Consider the following 21,360-nt stretch of genomic DNA (forward strand, 5'->3'; position numbering starts at 1 on the left):
TCGTACGTATGGCAGGTAATTCTGAAAGCGCTCTTTTCGTTGTAAAGGCTGAAAAAAGTGACTTATTGTTTATGCATAATAGTGGATCTTCATTTACGGGAAAGGTTTTCATTAGTTACTGAACCAATTTTTCAATATACGAATAATACGAATGTGGACCAACGCTCACATATCATGAATCCTCGGACCGATGATCAGCTCGTCTTTATAGCCCTCTAGCACTCTGAAGCACAATCGAAATACGCGATAAGTAATCTTGTATAGAGTAGCATCTTCGTGCGTGTGAATATTACCTGATATTTTTTTTTCAACGGAAAGAAACATGAAGACTTGCTGATTTAGTCCAGCTCTGTAGATAGCATAAAGGAGCACGATATTGTTTAAGCTTTTGCTCACTCATTCATGTGTCGTTCGATTTGCCTAATTTCATACACATATAGGACTTGTCTAGAGTATGCGCGAAAGTGTGCATACCTTGCGAATGAGTTAAGCAATCTGCCGATTCTAAGCAAGGTGGATTTTTTGTAATTTCAAAATTAGTAGTTGGCTCCCTGTTTAAGTTTTCACTTGCTATCTCCACTGATGATTGGATCGCTCCGTATTGGTTCAAGCTGTGTGTGAGAAGAATGGGGATCCAGAAATCCACACAACTCTATAGGGGCAAGTCGTGTTCAGAAACAGCTTCCATCTTGTAATAGCATGGCCTTTCTTTGCAACATTTCAAACTCGATTTCAACCTTAGAATAGGTATCTCTAAGCAAAGTGTTCTGGTTTGTGCTGCAATAGCAGTTTTGCTGTGATCGTTAATTGAATATGACATATTGAATACCGTCGTTGTTTCTGATTACTCTCTGATAGAGTTTCCATATGTCCTGTCTAACTAGATCCCCTTCTAGTTCAATGGCAGTTGCATCAAATCGGGTTCTTAGATAATCGTAGTTCATATGCAGCACCTGAGTTAGCTTATTGATTAATAGTATGTCTTGAAAGCTGATCTTTGTGAATGGTCATTTTATGTTTGCCAAGTCTTCGTCGCCGATTAAAGACCCTTAATTGTTTTTCATAGGTTTATTGTCGTGGCTAAAGTAGTCTAATACGTACTAGTTATTGGAGCATAGAGATTCAAACCATAGTAGTATTGTTGTAGAAGATACTGTCTCATTTTGCCGCACATGTAATAACAAGATTTTCATAGCAATTTTTTGAACATTTCACGGCACGCTTTCCTAGACAACGGGTTCAATTAATTTCCGTACATACTTAAATTTCAGATAATGGAACATCGTTGCAGCAAGATCATTATTGTGATATCGCGGGCGTTAGGAGCGGACGAAGACTCGATGTCACTCGTCATGAAAGCTGAAGAGATACGCGCCATGCAAAGCGGCATCACGAACTCAAAAGTCATACCTGTGATTCTCGAACAATGTCCTAAAGTGGGCTCTTCGTTAATTAGTATCAGTCCTGTCAATTTTAGAAGTCATAATGACTGGGGGTGGCTTCAGCTAAAGCGAGCGCTCGATAGTTAAGGTGATTAGCTAATATATGTAGCTGTCCCCAGCTCTTTAACCCGAGTTTAAATAAACCTCTATTTTAAATTTATGACTTGTTTGTCTTTTCCAAATAAATAAATACTTACTTCACTTGAAAGATCAAACACTTCAACTAAATAATGAAGTTCTAAGGCCACCAAATTCGTCCCTGGCCTTGTTGTGGCCTTTAAGTTAGCATGAGCTACTACTTCTCTATAATAGACAGCAATGTGAACATGGTAGGTCAAATTATTACTGAAACAATGTGTGACAGGTAACGTCGAGTGACTGACCCAATCTCGGTTTTCTTGTTCTTTAACATCCTCGAAAATGTGAATTATATGAACTGCTTCATGGTGCAATTAATACAGCAAACTTGACTTAATAAAATCATTTTTTAGTTTCATACCCCGGTTTCAGTTCGCTTAATTTGATTTAATTTCTATTTATGTATTTGTTACATTTAAAAAATAAAAGCTTTCTTCAATCTGTGTATGTAAAAAATGCTTTTCCCAGGATTTCCCTTAGCATATCTGCAGACAACGCCTTAATAGAAGTCTTCGACGATGCAAGATTGCTTCTTTGAAATCTACTGAACCGTTGTTAATTCATGCTGCGCAAAAACTACTCCAGTAAATCTGAGCTGTGAGAAAGAAAACAATTGTTTACTTCCAGAATGCCAATATAACAAAAACAGAGGTAGGGTCTAAAGATTTTGGTTTCCATGGACGATGTGATGTTCAAGAGATGCTGATCTACAAAGTAGTCTCTAATTTGAGCTTTGTCTACACGTCTGGAGTTGTTTAGTGATTCGTGTAGCCTTAGCCTTTTGAATCAGCGTGCGCAAGCTTTCTTTTGTCCTTACAAAGGATATGTAACTACCCTCTGTATGGCCGTATGGGTGGTCGCCGGCAGGTGCTATCGAATCTAATTAGTCGGGTTTCTAACAAATGCAAATCCGATTGCCAAATAATCGTACCCTGTGGATTTTAGATATCTGACTGATTCTTACGAGCAGTCATTCAGAAAACCCAATTGAACTCTAATAGAGACCGAAAAAATAGTACTTCAGCTGTATTGCTTGTGTAAACTGTTTTAATAATTGCAACTATAATATTAGAAGGTCGATAGCTATATACACACACGAAAGAAAGCTAAGCACATGGAAATTATCTTAGATCTGAGAATGAAGTATCGTCGATATCTATTTCATTGTCAGCTTTTGTTGAGTAGCTTAACCGCGATATGTCGTCAAAACAGGACAAGCGAAATTCAGGACTAGCGCTATACAACAGTGACCTAAAACGAAAGGTTATTCCAGCTAAACAGAGTCAGTTGATCTCGTCAAACATTTCTAGTTCCAATACTATATATGTAAAAAATCTGCAGTAATTCGACCATATCTCTAAAATTAAATTCCGAGCATTTTTTATATGTATCTTTTTGTTTTGTTACGATATCATATTAAAAGAGCACAAAATCATATAAGTATGTATTTTGGATAATACTATATTAAATGTTGGCGAAATGTGCTATTTTTAATACCACGTAGACTATATTAAGTAAATATAGGATGTCCAATTGCAAACAATGAAAAAAAATCAATTTTGAAGCTATTCCGCGGTCAGATAAATTCGTTATAATATGCACCAATATTAGTATAACGTGTATCATCAGGTCGACGATATCGAACAGCTGCCTCCAGTGAAGATCTAAATAAACAAAGTTATTACATTACGAAATAATAAAGTAATTCAATTATTGAACGTCTGTTTGCATATCCGTTGCGCGAGAACGATTGTTATTAGCTTGCTTCGCGTATTGCCAAAGTTATTTTTTTGAATCAGATGCATTTGTATTGTCTGTAAAAAAGGACACTGTACAGGCACTCGGTAAATGTAATAGGAAGGCGAACATGAGTATTTGGATTGCCTTCTGCAGACACTGTAAATTGTCCACCACGTCAACTCATTGAAATTTCAATTGGCACCTGACCATTATTATCTGAATTAAAAAATATAGAGCTTTTACACAAAACACCTTTGCATATGCTGTAGGTACCCAGGAAATATTATACTGACTCTTATACTCTTACCACTTCTACGAGATTTATGCATCTCTTTATAAATCTCTGTGAAAGGAGAATAACCGTTACAGACGATGGTTGGTTTACAAGGGGAGCGAAAACGAAACATTCCTTACCAAAGAGCTAGTTCGTCTGACATGGTGGACAACCAGACCGACCTGGCATCGGCCTAACTAGCCAGTGGCTTCCCTCTAAGCCAACTGTAGTACTATTCTTGGGAACAAAAACCGGATTGTTAGAGTGACATAAGAGAAAATTTGAAATTTAGTGGGTAACGGTTTCGACAGAACTAACTTTCACAGGATCAAGCCCCATACTCACCTGCTCATATTAAATAAATTCTGCTCCGTTTATGCACAGCCGTTACTCAAAAGATGTTTCAATATGATCCAAAATAGATGTTTTCGCCTATATACACAAATTAACCTAGGAAGGTCAAGTGAGTTTTACTGCTTCCACTATTTATATGGAACGTTTAATAGATGTTCGTGGCAAACATCGGGTGTGTTTTGTTAGAAATAATGCTACAGTTATCTGCGAGCAAATCACACACACACTTGTCATCACGTAACGAAAATTTACGAACAGAATACTTGCACAAATGTATGCTCCCCTCCCCCCACCCCCAAAACAGCTTTGAAAGGCGCATTTGTGACTGTTTTAAAAGTAGTGCGATCAAGAGCTCTTAAAAACACATCCGCCATTCTGGGAATGCTTGAAAACTTTGTGGATACTCATGCTAGACTACAATACTGTCCTATGTAATGAACATTTCTAACAGGCCAAATCTTTGACTTATACCTAATATTGCATTTAGCCACTCTTCAAACAATTCCTGCTGATGGGTGTGCTTGTAAGGGTAAGGGATAAGTATAATACCGTACGATCCAATGAAAACACCATTATTTTACATAGTTCAAATTTTGCATCTATTGGATGATCTCGCGTTTTAGTGAACACATGGATGGTTGGTGATGTGTACAGAGCTTGATGAGATTAAAGGTAAACATGTCATGTTTTAAATATTGACCTAAGTAGATCATTCATTGACTCCCTCGAGTTCAAGGTAGTTCCATTGAATAAATAGCTTTATTTAACAGCACATTCTAGCAACACCTCAGGGTTTGAAGAATCGCAGAGCCTTCATCATTTTTGGGAATGCAGATTGCGGTAAACTGTAATTAGCCAATAATAAAGTGAATTCGATCAGATGAAATCATTGGACGGTATATATTTTAGACACAATGACCTATATATAACGTAGTGTGCATAAGTCTCAAACGGGTTAACTCAGAATAAGTATAGCAAATGTACAGTATATTGTAAAATTGTCTCATTTCATGGCACCAAATTAACTCTAACCAAATTACACGGCGTTCACGTTGTTGCAAGTAACGCAATGCATTTGTGAGTATTTAAACAAGTGCCTACCTCGTCAATGGTGTCGGGTTTTTGCAGAATACCGTGTGATTAGGGTCAATTCCGTCGAAGTATCGATCGAGACTAATTGAACCGATCTGAGCTGCCGGCGAGCGTTTAACATATACGTGCTGACGCGGCGTTTCAACTTCCGCAACCGGAGTGATCCATCTGGATCGGCAGCGTGACAAGAAAAGTACAATGTAGAATGGCATATTTGAATTCTGAGTAAACGAATGCCCAGTACACCGAGTACTTACACACCTGTTAAAACTGAGAAAGGCACCTCGAACGTCTTTTATCGAAACTCAGGGCTACCTTTCAATTAAGCTTCACCCTAAGTGGGAATACTACGTAGTGTAAACCTTGTAGAAACCACGAAAAGATTGCAATGTCACTTCTACACTTCTGTTGTAGCAGAATGGGCATTCATGCACCAAAAGTTCAATATGAACTGCTCATTTCTGAACGGTTCATATGTAGATTTCGTTAGAAATATGCAACGACGATGCAACGGCTCTATAGAGTTTAGCTATACATGTATGAGCCGTCATAAAAGAGTTAGGTGAGAAGCTTTCCATTACAGTGCTAAATTAATTGAATTGACAGTGTCGTTTATGTTCCGAGCTGCAGTCGATCGATAGGGTACATCTTTCACAGGAAATCCTAAACTCTATATCCTATATTGTTAACGGGAAAGATAAACGTACTAGGAAGAAATAAATCCAGTATAATACAATTCGTTGTGTTTTCATAACAGGTCGTACGTTTGTGTAAAGCAGTCGAGTGTACATAAGCAGTTTAAGTAGTAATTAGCAAGTAGAATGTGAATATAACAAGAAAAATGTACCTGTGTACTAGAACTGTTTTACTTTTTGCCTGGCCGGCGCCCGTGACAACACTACCGGCGGACATCGTCGCGGGCTGCATAGCTGCACTTGCAATGTGGGAGGAGTGAAGTGATCTAGTGTATCTTTACCCTTTGCTGCCGCTACTGGGGTGCAATACTTCTCACGGGCGGTCACCACCGGAAAATAAATGTTGGCAGATCGCACGGCTGCCAGACATCTGGTTACTTTAAGAGGCGTCAGGAGGAAAGGGCGAGGATCGCGCCACAGTGGTTCGTTCGAATGCTCTTTCCGAACCGCCGTCGCCCGAGTCTCAGCGGACCAATCGGGCGTCGCCGTCAACCGTTCGGTTAGCCAGCGCTAACCGACAATGGGACAGTACAGTTTAAAAAGAGAATCACTCTACCAGGCTTATGCTTATCGTCGTATGATTACATGGGAGTCCTTTATGTGGTGTAGGGCAAAGGACTTACATTTGATATAATACGATGAAAGTAAACGGGTTTATGGAACAAAAGAGCGGATGGCCAGTGCGTGTACACATTTAGCGTCGATTTTGACAGGTTGTACGAATTCTTCATTCGGTAGACCTTTGTTTGAATGCTTGGCCTCAGAGTAATCGACGCTGTTCCAAGTTTTCATTGTGGATGTTCCAACTTTATAAAGAATCAATCAACCGCTAACAGCGCGAGCAAACAGACTCGCTTAATTGCTTTTAGATACCTACTGCAGAATTGCGTTAAATCACCCCTTATTATATAACTAGAACGGTGATGGAGAGGGTCATTCAGTTCTTGCTGACTACCGACACGTGGTAATAGGATAGGTTAGGCTGTCATCCTGAGCAGTTGGAGGTAGAGGAAGAACGGGTGAACAACAAAGAATAACTGCCGCCGCTACCAATGACGTCGGAGTAGAGATAAAGGATTTTGGAGAAGGATAAATCAATAATAGGACAGCTAAAAATAGACTGCAGTGTTGCAGAAGCGCCTGTCAATGGCCATCAATGGCACCTTTTTGATCCTTAACGAATAACGGCGAACATAGTAACCGTCCATAGATGATGTATGACGTAATGTTATATCATCTACAATGGTTTGTTCCGTGAATATTAACCAGTACACTTAAGAAAAACTAAAACAACGAAAACTTCATATCGATTATCTAATTGAGCTCTAAGGCGTGATCCCTTCTTCTCAATGGCCATAAACCAATGTTGGGGCTATCGTGATCTTCTAAAAAAGTCATGTCCAGAAAATATGAAAAAAATATAGTTCTAGTTGTTGCACTAGCTAGTCTAAAGTAAGCCTTGAACGAACTAATCCAATGAGAATATTGTCTTGTAGGAGTTTTTTCCTGTTTTTTTTCCTGTTAGATCGTGTTACATCTGTGCCCACTGGAGTATTTGATTCTGTATGCGTTGTGTAATCTAAGTATGCTTTATGAACAGATGCTGATTATGATAATAAAATAATAATTCAATTATAAGAATGTGCACATTCGTGTAGTTCTACACCTTATATATAACAGTACATTGTCATGACGCCTCGGAGATTTGAGCAGGTCTACAACAATGGGAAGAAACAAAGACCGTGTGAATACTGATAGGAAAACTGAAGAAAACAAGACAACAGCGTACGATGGGAATGGAAGAGTAATCGATTGTGCAGTTGGCGAGTACGAGCAATCAGCCGTATACAGATTGATAAATTTCATAGACTAAATTAACTTCGTAATAATAATGTTCTTGGGAAGCTTGATAAATTTCATAGACTAAATTAACTTCGTAATAATAATGTTCTTGGGAAGCTATTAGTTAATTGAAAAGTATATTACCTGTATTTAAGAAAAGGCCATACAGCTCCTATACAAATAATATCCTTCGACCTTTACAGATTAATTCACAGCTGACACAAGCAAGATATTTATAGATTTAGGCCAACTGCAGGTTACAACTAATCTGCAATTTCAGTTCTGGATGTTGCTACAATAAATACGAACCAGTCTCGACGTCAGTCACAATAACGAACAATCGAGACAAAATCCATTTGGTGCTATCTTTATAAAAAAAATAAGACGGTGATATCCTGTTTATTGTCAGTAGCCTATAACTGCATAGATCTGGCCAACAAGCGTTGAAGACAATGGAAGGCGCGTATAGTGTAAAATAAATTTAGATCGTATCATCATTAGTTAATCAAGCACATCTGGGTAGTAGTTATTATCTCTGCTAAATTATCATAGGTTCCTTGACGTCGTTCAGTGATTTGGTTACTTCGAGGTGAATCATTTTGAAGTCTGTGATTGACGGCGTCTCGTCTTTTTGCGCGGTATTCTTAAATATCCCAGTTACGCACAACAAAAATAATGACGTGTGCTGTATTTACATTTAGCGCCTAGAGCAGAACAGCTGTGAAAGAACTTGAAGGGCATCTGTCCTTGTTCGGCAGTTTCTAGTGGGAAAATAAAAGAAACTTGCAAAATGACCGATTATAAAAAAGTCCCTCACTCCTATACGGGCGGTGTCAAACCGATGAACGTTGAGGTTAGTATTACCAATGTAACTGAAGTTTAAAAAAGGCCCGGTGTCTTGTAAATAGAAAACCTTTGTTCTTCCAAACCTCTTTACCCTCTTTGCTGCTAAATTCTGCAAGAAACAGTCGCAGCTGAGACTCTGAGCTTTGCTGTTAAATATTTAATTTTTTTCTGTTAGAGCTATATTAGATTATCACCAGTTCTAACAGGAGTTTTTTACGCTTAGGGGTTACTGAAAATCACAGTAGAAAATTAGATGAAAAATGAAACTACTTTTTTTTTGGTACTAAATAATTCATAAATACTTTTTTTTTTGTAAATAAGAAAACATCTGTGTGACATGATTAGGCTACTTCATTGAAACTTCATTCTCTCATTGCAGGGTCGTTTCGGTAATGAACGCTCTCGTCTATCTGGTGAATTTACGGATGCTGATCGTGCGTGGAGGAAGCAGTGGCTGAAAGATCAGGTTAGTGCAAATACATGTGTGCGTCTATCAAAACTTGCTATGACAAATGAGAAACATCCTTAAAAGTCTTGGCTTCAGTAATTCTTTAGTTCGGATAATGGCAAATATTTTTTAATGGTATAGCAGCTATTTAACGTGGCAACTGGCTATCTGTAAGTAATCGCATATTTCTGTTTGTGCTCTCTAGTACGACTACCGTTGTACCAAACAGTTTAAACAGTGCAAAATCGTATTTGCATAGGTAATAAGACATAGTTACCTTTTTTTAGGTCATTGCTCCTGATGAGCCACGACATGTACCAGAACTGGTAAGAAGTTATAAAAACATAATCCGGCGTTTTTACCAGTACCCCTTTGACAAGCTCGAAGCAACCCTTGAACCTTATGTTGGCTTAATTAACGCAGCGAAAATTCGCTATGTCATCCCAAAATTTATTACGGGCTATGGGCTCGTACTTTACTTTCAGTACTGGAGATTGTACAACCAGGTACGTATTTTAAGTTTTAATTAGGTAGTTCATTTGCGTATATTGTTTAATTTAACAAGTTTTAGTAAAGTGAATTGTTTTACTAGTAATGCTGTGCAGCCCTTTTATTACTTGGATTAGCAAATTTGTTCAGCAAACCATGTAAAGTGTTGAACATAAATTATGCCGACATATATCTTTTTGGTACGATATGTGCGTGTTGTTTGACCATAAGAAAACTGTCTCTGCAAAAGTCCTTAAATTACCACTCTTTTTAAAAGATAATACCACTCCTAGCCGAAATATTATTTTATGAATTACTAGGAACGATCGAATAAATTCTATTAGAAATTCATTAGAACTTTAACAAGCAGTGCTGTCAGACCAACAGATAGCTACTAATGAGCAACGTAAACATTTAGAAGGTTTTTTAAACTATTTTCATTAGTAAAATTTTGGTCAAAATTTAAAGGCTCAGAATACAATGAGAGTATAAGCATTTGCAAGGCATACATAGAGATTATCTTAAAAGTAATGTTAAAATATTTTAGTATCTTTGGAGATGAGATTTGTGATATCATTTAAAGTCTAATCAATCCTAAAGCAGTATTTGCCGAGAACATACTATACCACAATGAGTACTAAAATACTTTAGAAACACAGAAATAAATTCTGAGGGATTTAAGTCGATTGTAATCTACAGTGCAGCAGTAGTGGTGTTCTATATACGATGCTATGACTTCCCTGTCTTTAACAGCGAGTTTTTAGCCATCAGAGTCTGTTAGAGGAACAAAAATCACCAGCCGTCTTTGATTTTATCAGAAGTCAAAAGCATAAGGTAAAACGGTCACAAAACTGTTTGGGCTGTGCAAGTATCAAGCATAAAGATCTTAGAAGCTTCCAGCTAACATGTACCTTCTCTTTACAATCATGTGCATTTTCCTCATCGTTTAACGGCGTATGATCCTAGAAGAACTGCTTTAACCTTAATCTAATCACTTTGAAGTGTTTTACGGTTAAACTGTTAAATTACGCGACGTAATTGGTGCTTTCTGTTTATCGTTAATATATTGTACGTACCGTTGCCAATGCATCATGATGTCTGGTATGAAAAGTTGATAGTCGCTGTTGATAGAATGGGATACAAGAGGCGGCTATACAGAATTGATGACTATTAGAAGGATGATAATGCTACAAGGTGATTGCTTTACTTAGAGATACCAGTACAGATATGCGGTGCGTCGCATAGCAACGAGTGCGACTGCTGCTACAGCTCCCGTATTCTCGCGTCTACACGTTGTCGGGGAGCAAGTCCTCTTTACGTTAGAGGTAAAAATAGACAATAGGTCAGTGAGCGTGCAGCGGTACTGTTGCAGCAACCAGGCCCCACGTGGAATACAAAAAAAAAGATAAAGATATCATAAAGCGGTCCTTTTCTATTTTTGTAACGAATTTTATTAGATATTGTTTGCCAATCATATCCAAGTAGGGACGCATTCAAACCTGCTTAGTTACAGGTTTCACGTATGTGGGTTTTCGGTCAAGTCTTATGGGTTAATACATTTTGATTTTAGGGTTGGTTTCACTTTCAATTTAGTCAGTTTTGTACCCTTTTATTTGAAATTACATCATGTTCTTATGAGTAGGTGCTCGATAGACACTAATTAATTCTGGTGGCTAGATAAGACCAATCATGGTAGTCTATAGAGAGATCTTTCGATTCTTTGCGCACCTGCTGTTGTATTATTACTAGGTAGCGGCTACAGGTGGAGCATGCGTACTGCATGTGACGCTCTCGCGGAACTTTGCGGAGCTGAATGGAAACTAGCTATTTTCGTCCAATCAATAGCAAAAGATTACAGCTGAAACAGGATTGGCACAAGAAAAACAAGGGGCAAATCGTGTGCAACGCTGTTTACGCGGTACCCGTTTTCTCTATTTTGAATATCAGGATATTGATCCGCAGTGAATTTTTTTGATTATCCACTAGAGACGACAGACAGACAAACGGGAAGAGAGAAAGAGGGAGAGAGAGATAGTTTCTGGTATTGTCTGTCTCTATGTTTCGAGTTATACGTCCGGTATCGCCGTTAGGCACTGTGTCCCGATGGCTGGCTCCCAGAATGAAATGCCCGAGTTTTGACTTAAACCATAATGTGTTTCCAAGATTAGCAGACAGATACATTACCTACTAAGCAACCACGAAAACTTCTGTTATTGGCTAATGATATCAACTACCTAACACTATGTTATAAGAAAATCTTAAATACTTAAAAAATAAAGAATGCTTTTTCGAGTGTTTGTCATAGCTAACGGCAGGTGAGGTGCGCGAGTTGGATTCTACAACTGAGTGGGGTTAGGATGTGAAATGTGAACTGAAAGTAATGCCTACTTTTGACTGTCATGTGATTATCGTCGGCGATAACAAGATCAGCAACACCACTAGTACTACTAAACACGATAACATGAAACTGCACATGTTATCTGACAAAATAGATAACTGATTATAGCTCAAATAGGTTATTAGCCGTGAATTGGCATGTCCGGTTTTCTAATCACCTAAAATCTTTAGATAATTGTTTTGAAACCTAGCTGGCAACTTATATAGACTCGAAATACATGGTCACTAGTTAGTTTTAACGTAAAACGTGACGGTCGCTACCGTCCAGTGCAGGTTCCACACTATCAACGCGTGCCTGGTATAATAGTGTGTAGTATAACAGTACCCTTATTAAATGTAGGAGTAAGAATATCATAGTGATTTAATACAATGCTACTAACATCCAAAGACTCAAGACATTTTTTCAAATCTAACCCTGTTTCAGCTCTGTCAGTATCGTTCACTTTTAAAATCATAGCAGATGTTTAGCTCCTTATATGAGCACGTATGACAAAGTTGTTTTTAATTAAAATATGACAAAAAATCAAGGTCTTCCCGTTGCGTGGCGGCTTCCGCTATTGAAGTCTAATCCTGTTGCTGCTGTTCCTGTTTGGCTACAGGCCGATAGCGTGACCTTTAGATATCCTTTCCATTTTCTCGTGAATTTAAAATGACGGCATAGATGACAAACTAAAAACCATCTAGCGGAAAACATGTCTTCAGTAAAGATTTAGCTCTCGATCGGTACCATCGACAGATCGGATGAAAGTAGCCTATATTGGGCTATAATTGGCTGGACAAGCCGTTAAATGGGTCATTAGAAAATGGGGCAACAATTTACGCGTACTAGTAAAATGAGCTCAGATATATTTGAATAATTTTGAGTCCATCGATGACATGCGAAAATCTCTGCGAAAAAGCTAAATGTAAATAATAATTTTATTATTCCAAATTTAACATGTAAAACACTTGCTGATCTCAGCCTCATCTTGTCTCAAGCAGTAATCAAAAGTTTAACCATATTTTTTAATTTGGTATTCTTTGTTTTCCAAGTAGTCAGAAGCCTATATTTATCTGAATTTAAGTTCCTCGTCTATTAATAGATTAGAAACCTGCACCGAGCTTAGCACTTTTCAAAATGGCTGTGAGAATGTAATACATCACAGTCTAGGCAAATCTCGGTCTTTTGATAAGCGAATTGAGCAGAAAAAACTAGTAAAACCATTAAAATTGGGTACCGCTTTAAATGGCGTAACGAATGCTAAATTTTCCCAAAAAAAAGTGATACTATTTTATACCCTTTAATAAGTGAAGTTCGCGGGATATGATCGGCATGGCTTAGTAATAAGCCATTCGCTATTTTTCGTGAAAAAAGATTTGAAGATTCTTGAATACGATTCGGTTGGTATTTTCCTGAGGATAACGCGAAATATACGATAATCTTTTTCAAAATTAAATTAAAATATATTTAATTCTCTTTTTGATAACTTTTTATTATGTCAACCTCACTTAGTCGGTGAAAACATATTCTGCCAATTAAATATCTGTCGTATGCTGTATTTTATTTAATATAAATCATAGGCATGCCCATGAGATTGGACAGATTGCACATTGATTACCAGATCTCGATAATAAGATGAACTATGTATATGTGCGTTTTACATATAATAGGTAGTATATTCGTTTTCTACATTCTCTACAAGTTTGTCTTTATCGTTATAGTGTTAAAACATATATACTATAGACTAAAGCCTAGGAATTTTAGAGGAAAAGGATTGCCATGAAGTCAAAAACAAAGATAAGGTGCTTACGCATCTCACTAGTTTATTAGCTATACTTGGTATTGAGTATAATATCTAATACATTACCTCTAACGTCATCAGATAAAAACTGTTAGCGTATATTTAAAACAGACAGTATCTAACGGTCTATTTTTTTAAGTAAATGTTGCATCTTCTACCATTTACGACAACTATTTATGCTCACCTTACAGTCAGTATATACTAATATTATTAGTACTGAGTTGATATTGGGTCCCTGATCATAACTGTTGAAAAGCCTCTTGTTAAATATAAAGCTTGTTCCGAGTATCACAATTGTCATACTCAGACATTATACTCTGCTCGCGCTTGAAATGGTATATTTGTATTTGACTCCGCTTGCAGTAACTGAAAGCTGCAGTGTTGTCCAGCATTAATAGTAGGCTGAAATCTCATACTTTTTATTTAAGGTCTGCAGACCAATTTATGCTGAATATAATGAAAACGGTCGTGTCTATCCTATATATGAAAGTTTTTTAAGTTCAATGTTAGAAGTACCGGCGTCTGTCAGCGCGCCTACCATGCATAGAAGTAGAATATGATAACGATGCAATATAAGTGTAATGATGTCAGAAGCGACTGTTTGAGCTCTTATCAGAAGAGATTTGTGATAGCTAATACTGATTCATCATACCAGTGAGATAAAGGTGTTTACGTTTTGGTAAACTAAATGGTGTTAAGCCGAGTTGTATTGTAGCTCTCATGTATGTGTTGTTTCGAAGCCCTCGAAAGCGAGGGTAATGACGAAATTACTGTCCATTGAAGGGACTCTCGATCTTAATCCAAAGCAGCGCTTTTATTTTAACAACGCCATTGTGGAACGGTCAAAAATCATAACGTTTGGGTTAGCTTCAACGCTAGAAGTGATATATGAAAAGCTCGTGATACGGCTATTAAAGAGATTCAGCTAACGCATTAGCAGCATTTAAAGTTTTTTCATATTCAGCCGACACGCAATATGAAGATAAAGTTTAGTCACTTGTATGCTTCATGCACTACATTTGTCGGGAAAATACATGGATAATTCTAAAGATAATCAATAAAATGTAACATAAGTTACAAGGTGGCGTAATGCGCACCTCCCGTTGCCTGGAGTAGAAGTAACTTTACTTATAGGTTTATCGATTCTTTGGATACACGGTTCAGAGTTACTTTTTATGTGCATGTGATGAAACTATCTAATTAGCGTGACCATGCTATTCAAATCTACCGCAAAACTAGCAGCGACAATTAAGACTGTAATTATTTTATTATTGCAGAATGATTGGACGAGGGTCAATGGCTTGTTTTTTAGACAAACCCAAAGGGATTGTTTACCTTGCCATTCGGACTACCCCAGGCTGCCAGATAGGAGTACGCCACAGGAATACAACGATAGGGGATTCTCAAAAAGGAAAGTCTTCGTAGACCTTTAAACGGAAACTTCTTACGGGCAGGTCTTGTAGTTACTTTGCTGCATGATAATTGCATTCGTCCGGAACCCTGATGCTGTTATCGGAACGAAACTGTAAAAACAAGACGTTTTATTTGAGGTGAAATTTTGGAAAGTAATGAAATATTAAGCGATGGTAGCACAATAAATGTCTAGACAAGCTGTAAACTTCCAAATATGGTAGTGTCTTCTTTCAAACACTTTTATTCGTCGATGTAAGTTATATTTTTAGTTGATATTAAAAATATAATTTCTAAGTGAAAACAGGCATGGTCAAACAAAATTACTGTAGGAGTACGTTTTTTTATGTGATAATTGAATCTGAATAATATGTGTACATGTGAGAAGAAAAGGTATATTGCTGCGTGACCTAGGAAATACATCAACAACTGTGCCAAACGATAAAAGGCTAAGCTATTCCCGCTGCTTATTTAACTGAACTATGCATACCCACTGCTCTAATAAAAATACCGAAGGTGTGATATTTTACAATCATTGCGTTGGTACGCGAATGTGGAACATCGGTAGAAATTGGGATCAACGACGTTTTTCTATCGGTGTGCTCTTAATCTGGGATAATTATCACGGGACATATGTTCGTTGATATAATATATCGCTGGTATGTGGGAGCATAATCTATTAGTGTAACTATAAAGTCGGTGTTGTTATTATAGAAACGGTGTTGGAAATTTCACACATTTTTGTATTTGTAATACTAAATGGCATAAACTGGTGAGCCCTGGCTTTCCCACCAAGAGACATAATTATATCGATGGCGTCCGTGTTGGAGAGCTGCTTCCAAATAAGAGCCGTGTTATAGTTCTTTTCTGTCGGTATACTGACGATATGATAACTTATGGGCTGAGCAACATATGACTTGGATCCATTTTGCCCATCCAACATCGCCTATGTTCATTATTTGGTCCCTGAAAATCATTTATAGGAAACAACCGAATGGGAAAGATTGGAAAAACCAGTCAAATATATTGCTAAGTGCTTCGGCGACTGTAATGCGTAACGCTGTGCTATGAGTCGTATGACACAAAAAAAAAAGGACATTTCGCTTAAAGCAGAAACCAGTTCCTGTAGGTGCTCAGTATCTTGACTTTCAGATGTTCCCGTAAGACCAGTATATTATTTTAGAAAGAGACTTAGATATGCGTATCGACGATCACCAGAGAACTGCTATGGTAGGTAATTTCGGGGTCCATCGTGTAGGTTTCATAAGAGCCAGAAAGTGGCAGAATCCATATTCCGTTGATTTGTCATTTATTATTATACATCTTCGAGGAATCACTAAACTACCGACGGCCAAATATTATTCTACAAAGAACTAACCCCCTGTAACTTTTATGATAAATGAGATGATTAAAGGATACTCAATTTCACGGTATGCAACCAACTTGCTTTTTGTGAATAAGACTTCATACCGCAATTAGGTAGCAATCACGTTAACAAACTTGCATTAAAGTTGTCTTACGAAATTACCAGTAAAATGTTGCAGTCATAGTAGCCAATTTTTCTGCTATATTGAAATACTTATTGTTATATATTGAAATACGATATCATATTATATCAGGGATGCCTTCAGCTGACTGCTATCGTTTACGTGCAGGTCATCAGAGAAAGTTTTGCGCTGACGTATACGGCTCGAATATAAGTTTGACGGAGTGTTCAACTTTGCATGAAAAATGAGGCTATACTAGCAAACAGTTTTTTAGTAATATACAAAGTACTATGGAAATAGACTAATGCAAGTTACTGCGGTGTTTCAAGAAGCATAAACAAAACAGATAAAATTATATAATTCGGAAACTGTTAATTTACAGTAGTTGACTGGCGCTTTTATCTGTTACTAAAAACCGCTTTATCGAGCTATAATACTATGAATGAAAATCAGTTGCACCGAAAGGACTAAGCACGATACGACAGCCGCAAAAGAAATAGCAGCAGCAGCATCTGTTGTCAAGGGATATTATAGTCATATTCGTGACGTGAAGGAATGTTGTAATTATAATTGTGAGTCAGTGTTGTTGGTAAAAGTGCTTGTGGCAGACGCCGCCTACTCACCAATCATGCCACACTGTAACGTTTTCCTCTCACATTTTTGAATAATTTAATGGATCTAAAGAGCGTCTTCTGGCGTCAGTCAGCATGTCTAAGAGGATCTATGATCCAGGACTGTTCAATTGTTTGTATAGGTCCATATGTAAACTTCCGCCAAAATGTTATACTACCTAGATGGTCATTAAACGAGGGTAAAAGTCTATGGTGGTACAAGAAAGTTTAGGTGTCTATGGTAAAAAGGGTTTGGTGTTGAACAAACACATTGAACAAAGACAAATCTAAAGTTTGAATCTCATTTGCCAGACATTTTCTAACTTTTGCCATTTCCCGTGCGCGGCGGTGAAACCAGCATCAACTGTCTGTTTAATGTTAGAGAGCAAAATTTTCTGTAAATTGGCTATTAATTCGAGTTCTGCAAAATGCCCAATTTGCCTGTGTCGGAAATTTTGCTGATTTACCGAAACACCTTTCCACTTCGAAATAAGTGTGCGTAAGTGGAACATAACTTATTAACTGTAAAATTGGCCACTGGCGTTTTTCAGCCTTTACATATTGTTAAGAATCTGTTAAGTTTTCTTTAAATTGTACTTTAGGGGGTACTTGCACTAATTTTTGACATACCAGTTAAAACATTCATGTCTGTGGTGAGGCTATATTCGCTGCTAATGGGTTAGAGAAATATGTCAATAGATCAATAAAGCTAATTCATAATTTCCTATCTTTTGGAAAAGAGCTGTGGTTTTTGTTGAAAATGTTCTCTTATAACGATTTAATGCTTATTTTATTAGGGCAAACATTATAATTTGCTTACTATAGCCCCCTATAAAGCTTTACTGGGCAGAAGGTTTTACATAGGCTAAAGACTGGCAATTTTTTTAAAGGGCTTCGTCAACTTCGTAGCGCCAATACTCCTGCAACGGTTGCAGCACTAACCGTAGCACAATCGGACCAGTGTGGTACAAGCAAGCAGTTGGTCAATTGTAACTGCATAGCAAGCGTCAACTGAGCACTCAAATAATTTGAGTAAATTACTGTCTTAGCTAAAATTTGAGGAAAGCTCATGGTTATTAGCGCAACCCCTACCCACCTGGCCAATAAACAGTCGAACACCATGTGCCTTTTACCCTTGTAGTGAGGGAAAAGTGTATATATTTTCTGCTCTCCGAAACCAACTTGATTAGACTGAAGCCTTTGTGCCTCTCTCTCTCTCTCTCTGCTCTCCACGGGTCTAGTATAACCAGTTGTCCATGGCTTATTATGAGCTGCGTTCTCGCTCACACGATTTCTTGAAATGTACAAATTTGTCGTTGATATTATTTAGTTTCGATAGTACATAATAACATCACGGTAGTACCATTTTTTTTTCGTACAGCTTTAGAAATATGAGACAGTAAATACAAAAAAAAAACGACTTTAACGAGTTTAATGTGTTCTGTGTATTCAGAGATATACATAAGCATTGGACTGACCTGTAGCTTAAGGTGAGGTAGATGTCTCAGTAGCTGTATCAAATTCTCTTTCCAATGTTCGAAAATACAATACGCCGTATAGTTTTTAAACTATTTATGTATTGATTTTTGCAACACTCAATTTGCTTTTAGCTTATTTTGAAAAACGTAACCCTGAGACACCTGAAGAAGTTGCTGAAGATAAACTGATCGTTCTTTACGGTCCTTTTTCTTTTACGCTTCGCTCACTCTCGTACAATAATAAATAGAATATATAGAACATAAAAGTATAAAGTAAAAACTGCTTGCCTAAAGTTTCGAACTTTAGTAAGTAAAATATACGGCAATTCAAATCGCACTGCAGTATCAGACCAGTACGAGTCTCAATAGTACTGCATTAATATTCATTACAGGAACAAACGTTTCTTTGTGCAAAAACAGCATTTACTGCCGCCAAACCGCCGTGGAGCGATATGTCCTAAAACCTAATGTGGATGCTGAATCAGATGCATCGAATACCGTATATATGGTATTATTAACCTTATTCAGTTTAAATGATCTAGATGGTATTGGATCGTGGCGTAAAAAATTCGAAAATTGCTTTAGCTACTATGTGAGTGACAGGGTGTTACTTGAATGTTTTTACATTTTATGCATACAGTCGTTGTGCAACAGCTAAGGCGAATTTACGTCTTCATAGCCAACATGATTACTAAAGGGCCATTATGATTCGTAGTTAAAGGATACTACATAGCATACTATACGTTTGTACTGTTCTCTAATAGGATAAGAAATTAAGTTGCTTTTTATTGCTATCCATATGTAACACTTGATATTGCTACTTATATACTACTATAGTACTAACCGATTTCATACCATCATCAATCGATATCGGTTCAAATGTACTTCATCTTCAGCTGGCGTTTTGATGTTCATTTTATTTATATTGCTCATCAGTGTTTCCGACTATCTATTCGACTGAAAAAGTCATTGGCGAGATAAGGATGATGTCTATCGTAGCTAATTGCTAACACGCAACCGCAGTTATACACCAGCTAGAAAATGAAGTTCGCTACAACATACTGAAGCTTGGTAATGAAGACGTCAGTTATTTTAGCATAGTTATCGTAAATGTGGGGTGTAAATTGTAATACCTTTGCTAACAAAGTAGCTAGTAATACGGGAATAAAACATCGCTGATTTTCCATTCTACTTAAAATGGCTGGAAACAGCGAAAGACAAGCATTTGCTGCAAGCTACTGAATAAGAGACTGAGCAGCTCCGGAGAGAACGCTCCACAGACACAGCGTATCTTGGATCGGCGTATATGGGATCTTGATGGCCGACGTCAAAAGAACGCTGCCACACCGCGCAATTTGGTATGCTCAGTGTTCATTCACTTAAACGCAGCCTTCGACTCGGCGCCCAGAGTCAAGTTTATGTCCACAGTGGCCAAGGAGGGTAACCCTACAAATGTACTCAACTTTCTCGTTGCAATAACGAAAAGCTGAATACACGCCCTTCGCACATATAACCAGCCTCGCACGAAGAGATAACCGAAACCCACTTTTATCCTCCATTTTGCTCAAGGACCATTTTGGTTCAATAAAAAGACCCACGAAATCAGTCGGGGTCATTTTATACGCAGACGACTAGTGAAATACGGGTCGAACCGGTTCTCATCCCGTTCCACACGACAATGCACGACAACAAGACAGAGGTAATGAAGTTCGGAAGGGAAGGCAAAGGAGCGGCCACTGACATTTTGTATTTTTCGAAATCGCCTCCTGTCTTTTCGTACTTGAAGTTTTTAACCTCGTAAACGACAAAACTTTCACTGCATATATCGCTAACAGATGCAAAAAGGTCGTGTTGGTTGTATGGGCAATCAAATTGTCTCATCGTTTTTCCCTAGCACCCATTTTAACTTTAATAACTTGCTGTTCTTAATCGTTTTTTTCAATCTCAAAGTAGCTTCGATCACAACGTATAGCATACGAGTCATCTGGAAAGATCTTATCTTCGAACTTTTAATCGCTTCGCATATCCTCCACGCTGACTTGCCACTGCTGTTCAGACTTATTTTGTCAGTTTGAGCGTTCATTTAACGAAAGCCTCCAAGACGAACCTTAGGAACTTGGTGCCAAAATTCACGGAAATAGATAAAGATTTTTTTGCTTTAGGTACAATGAGGAATAACAAACGGGAACGGACGGACCGGCAAAATAGACGTATGATCATCCTATTGCCGTGCACAGATTTCACCAGAGACTCTGCCGAAAACTAGGTTCCCACAAGGCTGCCGGTACATGGTGCCCTAGGCGATTTCCCTCAGTCGGGACAGATATGCCATGCAGCTCCATGCTTTCTTTTACTATTTGACGGATATTTGGAAAATCTTTCAAGCTAGTTATATAAACTCAACAAGATTCATATTACCCATATGGCGCAAACTATTTTTTGATGGTTCTATATACCCTCTCTGATATTGGAATATTCTGTTGTTTATTTGTATTTATGAAATTGTATATGAAGCTTTTGATTGTTTTTAACAGACGTGGATAAATAAAATTTGATTTGTTACTAATCCTTGTGATTTAAAAAGTTAACCGATGGATCATTTTTTTCTGATCTGAGTATGTAAACAGAACTACGATTGGGTGAAATTTGACAAGATTTGCATAGATTTTACGTCTAGCTATCTCCTGTGATTTTTTATTGCTACTTCAATTGCATGCTCATATTCATTGCAATGTTATCAGTCGCTAAATGGTTGAAAATAACTGGCATATTAAAACTAATATCGTAAGTCCGTACGGAGCCACTACTTGCGATTTACCGATCTGGTATAATTCTA

At 37.6% G+C, this 21,360-nt stretch overlaps 2 protein-coding genes and 2 long non-coding RNA genes across 7 annotated transcripts in view; 2 read left to right on the forward strand and 2 right to left on the reverse strand.

The window, feature by feature from the left end:
* Window positions 1-1,602, forward strand: part of Myd88 (myeloid differentiation primary response protein MyD88) — a 7,661-nt gene extending 6,059 nt beyond the window's left edge. For both annotated transcript variants that reach the window (XM_022848110.2, XM_022848109.2), the window contains exon 6: window positions 1,272-1,602. In XM_022848110.2, the coding sequence (XP_022703845.1) occupies window positions 1,272-1,529 (258 nt within the window). In that variant the 3' untranslated portion in view covers window positions 1,530-1,602. The remainder of the gene's footprint in view (window positions 1-1,271) is intronic.
* Window positions 1,603-4,520: 2,918 nt separating this feature from the next.
* Window positions 4,521-6,617, reverse strand: LOC147752304 (uncharacterized). 2 transcript variants are annotated; one of them, XR_015314397.1, is made up of 3 exons: window positions 6,359-6,617; window positions 5,050-5,208; window positions 4,521-4,793 (listed from the first exon to the last, which is right to left on the reverse strand). It is a non-coding gene; the product is annotated as an uncharacterized LOC147752304 (long non-coding RNA). The 2 variants fall into 2 exon arrangements; XR_015314396.1 differs by lacking the exon at window positions 6,359-6,617 and adding an exon at window positions 5,888-6,108.
* A 1,650-nt stretch (window positions 6,618-8,267) lies between these two features.
* ND-B17 (NADH dehydrogenase (ubiquinone) B17 subunit) lies at window positions 8,268-21,112 on the forward strand. 2 transcript variants are annotated; one of them, XM_086971854.1, is made up of 4 exons: window positions 8,268-8,430; window positions 8,803-8,889; window positions 9,159-9,377; window positions 20,687-21,112. In XM_086971854.1, exons 1-4 carry the CDS (start codon window positions 8,368-8,370, stop codon window positions 20,693-20,695), a joined length of 378 nt encoding a protein of 125 aa, XP_086827980.1. In that variant the 5' UTR covers window positions 8,268-8,367; the 3' UTR covers window positions 20,696-21,112. The 2 variants fall into 2 exon arrangements, with proteins under 2 accessions (XP_086827980.1, XP_022703846.1); XM_022848111.2 differs by lacking the exon at window positions 20,687-21,112 and adding an exon at window positions 14,816-15,164 and having other exon boundaries at window positions 8,271-8,430.
* Window positions 15,006-20,680, reverse strand: LOC111268893 (uncharacterized). The gene is made up of 3 exons (XR_002685442.2): window positions 19,658-20,680; window positions 18,143-18,340; window positions 15,006-15,914 (listed from the first exon to the last, which is right to left on the reverse strand). It is a non-coding gene; the product is annotated as an uncharacterized LOC111268893 (long non-coding RNA).
* Window positions 21,113-21,360: the final 248 nt, after the last annotated feature.

The sequence above is a fragment of the Varroa jacobsoni genome, unplaced genomic scaffold (genome assembly GCF_002532875.2).
Source record: "Varroa jacobsoni isolate VJ856 unplaced genomic scaffold, vjacob_1.0 scaffold_1329, whole genome shotgun sequence".
In the NCBI taxonomy this organism is placed as follows: Eukaryota; Metazoa; Arthropoda; class Arachnida; order Mesostigmata; family Varroidae; genus Varroa; species Varroa jacobsoni.

Coding starts and splice junctions, on each gene's coding strand:
- ND-B17 (XM_022848111.2), top strand. CDS start 8,368: ATGACCGATTATAAAAAAGTCCCTCACTCCTATACGGGCGGTGTCAAA. Junction 8,431..8,802: donor TCAAACCGATGAACGTTGAG/GTTAGTATTACC, acceptor CTCTCATTGCAG/GGTCGTTTCGGTAATGAACG. Junction 9,378..14,815: donor ACTGGAGATTGTACAACCAG/GTACGTATTTTA, acceptor TTATTATTGCAG/AATGATTGGACGAGGGTCAA.